This window comes from Nicotiana tabacum, chromosome 1 (assembly GCF_000715075.1).
Source record: "Nicotiana tabacum cultivar K326 chromosome 1, ASM71507v2, whole genome shotgun sequence".
Classification (NCBI taxonomy): Eukaryota; Viridiplantae; Streptophyta; class Magnoliopsida; order Solanales; family Solanaceae; genus Nicotiana; species Nicotiana tabacum.
Genome location: NC_134080.1, coordinates 53,813,441 through 53,822,215, shown reverse-complemented (window position 1 = coordinate 53,822,215; position 8,775 = coordinate 53,813,441). Strand labels below are relative to the sequence as shown.

Sequence of the window (8,775 nt, the reverse complement as noted above, 5' to 3'; positions counted from 1 at the left end):
GCCCCATACTAGATATGAGTTCTAGGACATACTTCCTTTGATTTAGAACTACTCCTTTGCTGGACCTTAGTACTTCAATGCCTATGAAATACTTAAGCTCACCTAGGTCCTTTAGCTTGAATTTTTAATGGAGAACATGTTTTGCCTTAGCTATCAGTGTCTCATCATTACTAGTTATAAGTCGATCATCAACATATACCAGGATAATTACCAAACCTTCACCCTTTTTCAAAGTAAACAAGGAATAATCATGGTTACTCTACACAAAACCTCCCTCAATTAAAGCATCAGACAATTTGATGTTCCACTGTTTTGAAGCTTGCTTAAGCACATATAAGGACTTGAGTAGCTTGCAAACCTTTTGCTCCCCCTGTCTTTTGAAATCTTCAAACATATCCATATACACTTCTTCACAGAGATCTCCTTGTAAAAAAATATTGTAAATATCTATTTGATATAGGTTCCATCCTTTGGAAACTGCCAAGGTTACTACTGATCTGACTGTGATCATTTTCACCATTGGTAAAAATGTATCCTCGTAATCAAGTCCTTTTTTGTTGACTATATTCCTTTGCAACAAGTATAGCCTTGAACCTTTCGATCTCACCATTAGCTTTATACTTAATTTTATACACCCATTTAGATCCTACAGTATGCTTTCCATGTGGTAAGTCAACTACTTCCCATGTTCTGTTGTCTTCTAGTTCTTTGGCCTCTTATTTCATAGCTTCTATCCATCTTACATCCTTCATAGCCTGCCTGAAGTTCTAAGGTTCTACCAGACTGGAGAAGTTTGCTAGGTAGGTCTGATAGGCAGGAGTAGATTTTTCATAAGACAAATGGTTGGCTATAGGATATTTGTTGCTTGTCTTTCTATGTGCTATGTAGTCCTTCATCCATATGGGTTCTCTAGACTCTCTAGTTGACTTCCTGATAGGAGGTTGAGATCCTTCTGCTTGCATGTTCTCAGGTGGAGGATCAGTTACAATAGGCAAATGATTTGTTGATAGAGCAGTTGGTTGAGACAAAGAACCACCTACAGCAGATGTATCAGTAGTATAATCCATCACATTCTCCTCTTCTATGGCTATTTCCTATGCATCTGCATTTTGAGTTTGTTACTCATTAGCATGATTGATCTCTAAGGTAGAAGCATCATAGTTAGGTTGTTCCAGAAAACTATGATCCCCTAATTCAGACTTAATGGTAGCTTGAGCAAAAGGAAATTCTGATTCTTTGAAGACCATATCTCTACTGACAAAAATATTTTGTAGCTAATTCTATAAGGATATACCCCTTTTGTCTCTTTGAGTATCCCATGAGCACAACTACCTTTGCTCTTTCTGCAAACTTATCCCCTTTTGGAATGACTGCTGCATAATACAAATATCCTATAACTCTTGAATGTGCCAATGATAGTGGCTTGGTATGCATTATTTCATATAGACTTTTTTCTTGAAGTGTTGTTGAAGGCAGTCTATTTATCAAGTACACAACAACTATAACAAACATGCTCCAGTACCTAATAGGCATTTTTGACTGAAACCTTATGGCCCTTGCCAAATCCAAAATGTGTCTGTGTTTCCTCTCCACAACACCATTCTATTGTGGAGTGTAAACACAGCTACTCTGATGCAGCATTCCAAAACTTTGTAATAGATCCTTGCACTGGGAGTTAAAGAACTCTGTGTCATTATCTGATCTCAAGATTTTTACCATTTTACCAAACTGGTTCTTTGCCATCGGCAGAAAATTCTTAATGGCAACTATAATTTCAGAATTAAGTTGTAGTAGATAGATCCAGACATATCTACTAAAATCATCTACGATAGTTAGAAAATAATACTTCTTGTCAAAATCATGAGTTTTATAAGGCCTCAAAGATCCATATGTATAAGAGAAAAAGGAGCTTCAGCGCTGGATGTACTATTAGGAAACATCAGTCTAGTTTGTTTAGCTAATGGACAATTATTCAATGACTCACTATTTACATTCTTGTCTAGTAAAGTGATATTCTTCATGGCTGAAAGAGATGGATGTCCAAGTCTTTGATGCCACAGCCTGCAATCTTCCTTTACTGCTGCAGCAACTATGCCCTATGTGTGTTGTGTCTTATTGATGTCATTGACTCTTTTGAATATATACAACCCCATGTCTCCTTAAGAATCCCCTTCACCCTGCCGCTGTAAAGGTCCTAAAACAACACAAAGTCAGGATAAAAGTTCACTAAGCAGCAGAGTTCCTTGGTTAGTTTGGAGACTGAAAAAGGTCAAACTTGAATCCTAGAAGATAAAGGACATCATGTATTGCTTCATTTCCAAATATGGCAGCCCAACCAATAAGTGTAATAGGAACTCTATCTTTATTAGGTAAGTGAACCACATTACTAGAAGTCCTAGTAGTCTTATTATCATTCATCAATAAATCAGATTATTGGAAGCTACTATGTGGTGAGTGGCATCGAAGTCTACAATCCACTCATATGTATAAGCTTTAGACAAAAAAACTAGTAGTTATACCTGCCATGTTAACTTGACAATCAGAAGGTGTATCTTTGCTTAATAGATCAAGGATTTGTTTCTATTGTTCCTTGGTGAAATATGGTGCCTTTCCAGTTATTCCTCTTAATACATCACTAGTTGATGACGATCCTTGAGAATGAGCATCAGTGTTCCCAAGTACATTGTTGGCTACAGTGAAAGGTTAGTGAGAACCACGTCCAAAGCCATAGTGTTTACATTGCATAAAAGGTTTCTTGCCTTTGTATTCTCGGCTTCTGCCTACCTGCATAGCCATTGGATCATTCTTCTCATTAGTTGATCCCAGGCCAGGGGATTGTTGTGATTCATTTTCTATCACCATGACATATGCATGGTTCAAGGAGGAAACATTAGTCTTCAGGAGGATTTATCGCCCAGATTGATCATACGAATTATTTAAACCACTGAGAAACAACATAAGTATCTGCTATTAAAGATGCTCCATGTATTCTCTCGAGTATGAAATTGGTAGCAATGCACATACTCATTCCATGGACTCTTCAATTTTGTAAAGTAGCTTGAGACTGAATTAGTTCCTTATGATAAATTGGCAATGACTCTGTGCAGTTGGAAGATACGCATTCGATTCACCTTATCAAACCTCTCCCTCTGATCTTCCCAAACAAAATGTGCATTCGAAGCATATGCAATTCCAACAAAAGTTTAGTGGAAACTGTATTCATGAGCCATGATAAGACAATGGCATTACAAGTTTCCCACTGCTCATGTAATTCAGTAGTGAATGACTTCTTTGTACAAGTACCAGTCACAAACCCTAAAAGGGTAATTTTTATTGTCTTTCTCCATAAGCCGTATTTTCTGATCATGTAAGCTTCACATGAATCAGAACAACATCGGGAGTATTCGATGGCCCAAGGTACAGAGGATGAGTATAAAGAATTGTAGTTTCTGCCATTGATGAGCAAAAAAAAGGAGCTAGCTAATTGAGAAGAAGAAACATATCACTAAATAGAGATGGTCAATCTCAGCAATTGATGAGCATCAGTGGCTCTGATACCATGCTAAAATCTACATGATCTGCTATCGATGAAGGAGCAGTGAACTCGAAGCTACTTCTATGGAGTTGCAGAGCATGTGAATGAATGAGCTGATGAGAGGATTGTGAGGAAATGATAGCTGCTACTTCGCTTTGTTAACAATATAAATATATATACATGTGATGTGTTAATCAACTAGCTAACTCTACTAAGGCTCAACTAACTAACAGGCCGGATCCGTTAATTTACAGCTGGCCAACTCAGTAATTGAACTCCTAACTACCTAACTAACAATTTGTAATATCACTTCGTAATAAGTAGTTCTCCCTAAAAGCACTTTTATGAAAAGCACTTTTGAGACGAAAAAATATATATACAATTAGAAGCATTTTTTATCAAACCTTGATCAAATACTAATTGTTGTTCAAAAGTTTCTTCTAAATTAATTAGTCAAACACAAACTGCGTCTCACCAAGTTTTGATAAAAGTACTTTCCAAAATAAGCCGATTTTAGAAATTAGGCCAAACAGGCTATCCACTCTAGAATTATGTTATTGACGGTGCAAAGTACTTTATTTAATAGTGTGATAATCTAGAATAAATGATGAGTAACCTATTATAACAAGTATAGCGATAATGTAAAAAAATTATTATATTGTCAATATATATATATGACAAATCTTTATCATATAGCATTTCTAATATCAACTCACTCTAGATTTCCGTTAAACGCTAAGGATGAAGCAATATACCATGAAAGAAATTGGAAGGTTGCTGAAGTTTACAAAGTATAGATGGCAAATTGAACTTTTAAATAATTTTTCGTATGCTTACCTTTTCTCTTTTTGGTAAAATGGGAAATATGCTGAAATGAAGATGGAATTAATAATATATGTACACTGAAAGTGTTAAGAATTTTTATATTGTATATCGATTTATTTTAATTTATTGCATAAGATGGTTATCTTAATTATTTTTTAGGTGACTTAATAGTATAAAATTCTTTTACACTATTAATGTATAAAAGCTGTAAATTTTAATAAAAATAACTTGGTAAATAAAATGTGTGCCTAAAAGAACAATTAATTAGAATGAGAAGAGCAAAATATGTACAATAATGCAAAGAGGGTAACATTTGTATGATTGAGAAGAGAACAAAGCAAAAGACAAAATGCAACGTCAGAGCAAGCTTCCTACCCTTTGGCTATGGTTTTGATGGGTTGGAAGACTAAACAAAGGAGACCTTCTCATCCACAACCTCTCTCTCTCTCTCTCTCTCTCTCTCTCTCTCCTGTCTTCTCTCTCTAGAAAGTTTCCTTTTATCTATAAAGAATCTTATAATTTTGCTTGGTTTCATTTGTTCTCATGTGTATGGCTTTTATTGAATTAATCTTGAAAGCAGCTTTCACTCAGACCTTTGGTTTCTCTTTTTCCAATTCTTGAACAAGATAGGAGAGACTGTAGCTTAGCAGTTTACAGACTATTATTACTCTTTGCTTTCTTACACCTATTCTTCTTCAGCCTTTTGTCTTCTTTTCACTTCTCTCAGCTAGGGTTTGAGAGATAGCAAAATATATATAAAGTAGATTATATCTTTTTTTAATGCAATGATTAAGGGTATGGTAGGAGATGATAGTATGTCAAATTTAACATCTGCATCTAATGAAGCAAGCATATCTTCAAGTAATAGAGCTGAAATTGGTAGTGCTCTCTACCCACAGCATCTTGCACCAACAAACATTCAAACACAACCAGCTCCTGCTAATAAGAAGAAGAGAAATCTACCAGGCAATCCAGGTACTACAAATTATTATTACTACTATATATTTTGGTTAATATATATTGGATTTAAGTTATATACACGAACAGTCTGAAAATTATTTACATCGTCAGTGTAATTTACTATTTATTCTAGGTTATGATCACTGTATATTAAATAGAATTATTTGCAATTACCTTTTAAGTGATCATTTGATTGTGTATTAATTGGTTTAACTAATTTACTTATATTTTCTTGAATTAGATCCAGAAGCAGAAGTGATAGCTTTATCTCCAAAAAGTCTATTGGCAACAAATAGATTTGTATGTGAGATCTGTAACAAAGGATTTCAAAGAGATCAAAATCTTCAACTACACAGAAGAGGACATAATTTGCCATGGAAACTAAAGCAAAGAACAAATAAGGAAGTGAAGAAGAAAGTATATGTGTGTCCAGAGCCTTCATGTGTACACCATCATCCCTCAAGGGCACTAGGGGATTTGACTGGAATTAAGAAACACTTTTGTAGAAAACATGGTGAGAAGAAATGGAAGTGTGAGAAATGCTCAAAGAGATATGCAGTTCAGTCTGATTGGAAAGCTCATTCCAAGATTTGTGGTACTAGAGAGTATAGATGTGATTGTGGAACCCTTTTCTCTAGGTAAGCTAATTACAATAAGTTCACCAACAAACATTCTCAAACCAATTCTACTAATTATTAGATTCTTGATCATTTTGGATACAAAAGTCAAACCCTTGTTGCTCAATTTTCTTCTCCTCTTACTCCAGCATTCTCCTAAATTAAGCAATCATTACCATTATTTTCAATTGGATTTAACTTATATACTATGATAGTATAAATCATTTTTTACACTATTATATGTTATAATTTAGCATGTTATATAATAAGTTTTTACCTTATTTTCAAATAACCAGTTCCAGTTATATTAATATTCATTAGGTAACCTGATAGAGTTAAAGTGTTGTGGTTATGTATCATTTTTTTTTCTATTAAAAATAACATCACGTACACAAAGTATTCCGCGTTGATTCGAGAATGACCGCACCTAAGGCGTGTATAGATAGTCTACTTTTTTTCAATTATGCGTCTTAATCAATTAGTCAGTTTACATGTTGTGCTCAGATTCCAAGAACCCACACACTTAGCTAGTCAAAAAGATTAGATTCAATACTTCACATAGAGAGAAAAGAAGACGTTTTGAATCAAAACTAGTTACTAATAGAAACTAAACAGCAAAGTTCACGTGTGTAGTTCATGTGTACGACTGAATATATAAATGAGACTGTCTCAGTGTGTGAGAGAGAGAAAGAGAAGAGAGGGTCCATACTTTATCGTTTACCTCACTGCAAAAGCAATTTGTATCGAAAACTTTAGTGATTCGTATTGTACATATATCTAATCTGTCCAAAAGAAGAGAAAAAAGAAAGACAAAAAGGGTTGACGAAATAGCGGGCATGCACTTTTATCAGTACTAGTACTCAAAGCTATACTGCATTATTCATGTGTTGATGGTTTCTTCTTTTTGTTTGTTTGTTTTGTTTGTATTTTTATTTATGAAAATGTTAATTTCTGTTTTTTTATTCTTTATTCTGTATAGGAGGGATAGCTTCATCACACATAGAGCTTTTTGTGATGCATTAGCAGAAGAAAGTGTAAGAACAACAAATCCTCTAATTTCTTCTTCTTCAACCTCCCATCACCTTAATCTCCATACACTCCAAAACTTCCAACTCAAACAAGAACAACAACAACAACTTAGTAATTTCAACCTTCTTCCTCCACACCCTTCGAACGAGCTTTCGTCTCAGTTATTCATTCACAACCCTACTAGTAGTAGCAGTAACAATATATTTGGAGCAGCGGCAGCAGCAACATCAGCTCACATGAGTGCAACTGCATTACTACAAAAAGCAGCACAAATTGGTGTCACTTCTTCTAATTCTAATTCTGCTCCTAGTTTTTTCAGTCCTACTACCATTGCTACTACAACTGGCATGGCAGGTGGTGGTGATTTAGCCTCACGTGAATATCATCAGTTTCAAAATATTAGTGCTAATAATAGTACTATGGCTCCTACTACTGGTAATTTTGTTACTGGTCATGGCTTGGCATCTTATGGCGACGACAACAACAATAACAAAGGTGCTTTTGGTCATTTTAGTGTCAACTCTGGGTTTATGGAACAAATCCATGACATGCAAAACATGATGGCTGCTACTACTACTACTACTGCTTTGCCTTGTACTACTAATAGTGTTGGTTTTGATGAGGGATTTGGTGGAGCAAATAATCCTTTGATAATGAGAGGTAAAGAAAATAATGAAGGATTGACAAGAGATTTCTTGGGACTTAGAGCATTTCCACATCATAGGGATTTTCTCAATAATACTACTACAACTGGTCTTCATCATCAGATGGGTTCTTCTTCTTCTGCTGCTGCTGCTTCATTTGACCATCAGCAACATAATCAAAACCAATCACCCTGGCAAAATTAATTAGTCTGTTTTTGAGTTTTATTTCATTTAATTTATTAGAGAACAAAAATATTTTTGTTGTTGTTGGTTTTGTATTTTGTTTAAAGTCCTTTTGGAAGGGAGCTAAGCACCCCTCCTTAATTACTCAGCTTTATTTATTATAATACTCATCCTTTCAGTTATTCACTTCAATTTCCTTTTTTTAGAATAAATAATGGAAGTACATTATATTAGACCTCAGTTTTAGAGCTGAAGCAAGCTTACATATGTCAACCAACAGGAAACTTTGAGTTGATTGGTCTATCAAGATAAGTACTACTAGTATTTATAAACAAGAATATTTACTATAATTCAAAATTCTCATATAATTAAAAAACGAAAAAATATCTTACATAATTTGTGTTTGTTATGCGATATATACTGTAAAATTTTCTCTTAATTACTGAGCAAGAAATATTACAGCATGCCTCGTAGAACAATAATTCCTTTGTCTCATTCTATAAGAATACTGTTATCATTTAAAGAGTCAATTAGTTTTTCTTTTACTACAATTTTTTCATGTATTTGCACAGTTTTTAATATAAACAAGAATACTATTTTATGTAATTTCCAAGTATGTATATTTTGTTTCGCAAAGTTTGAGAATAATGTTTGAGTTCACGTGAAAAAATAAATGCATGTTCAATTTGATCATTACTATTCGAAATACATTATTCTTTTCGAAACAGAGTTTAAATATATATTAAGATCCTGAAGAAAAGGTGTTGGATATAACTTTCTTTTAATTTTAAGTAAACTACTTTAACAACAAAAAGCCCAAGATTCTGGGCAGATAATGATGAATGTTCAAATCTGCAACTATTTGTACGTGTCTCTTTCTTAAAAGAGTTCTAAGTTATGTATCTAAAATAGAGGGTTAAATGTCGAAATACCCCAATTGGAATTTTTATTTGGATGGACAAATTTTACTAGAATTTAATTA

At 34.0% G+C, this 8,775-nt stretch overlaps 1 protein-coding gene across 1 annotated transcript; it reads left to right on the top strand.

The window, feature by feature from the left end:
* The first annotated feature begins 4,712 nt into the window (after window positions 1–4,712).
* Window positions 4,713–7,979, top strand: LOC107777946 (protein indeterminate-domain 7). The gene is made up of 3 exons (XM_016598116.2): window positions 4,713–5,335; window positions 5,562–5,958; window positions 6,917–7,979. The coding sequence occupies exons 1-3, from the start codon at window positions 5,146–5,148 to the stop codon at window positions 7,812–7,814; spliced, it is 1,485 nt and encodes a 494-aa protein (XP_016453602.1). The 5' UTR covers window positions 4,713–5,145; the 3' UTR covers window positions 7,815–7,979.
* Window positions 7,980–8,775: the final 796 nt, after the last annotated feature.

Excerpts from the sequence above, each read along its gene's own strand:
- LOC107777946 (XM_016598116.2), top strand. The coding sequence starts at position 5,146 with ATGATTAAGGGTATGGTAGGAGATGATAGTATGTCAAATTTAACATCT. Across the intron at positions 5,336-5,561 it reads AAATCTACCAGGCAATCCAG|ATCCAGAAGCAGAAGTGATA; the intron begins GTACTACAAATT and ends TTCTTGAATTAG. Across the intron at positions 5,959-6,916 it reads TGTGGAACCCTTTTCTCTAG|GAGGGATAGCTTCATCACAC; the intron begins GTAAGCTAATTA and ends TATTCTGTATAG.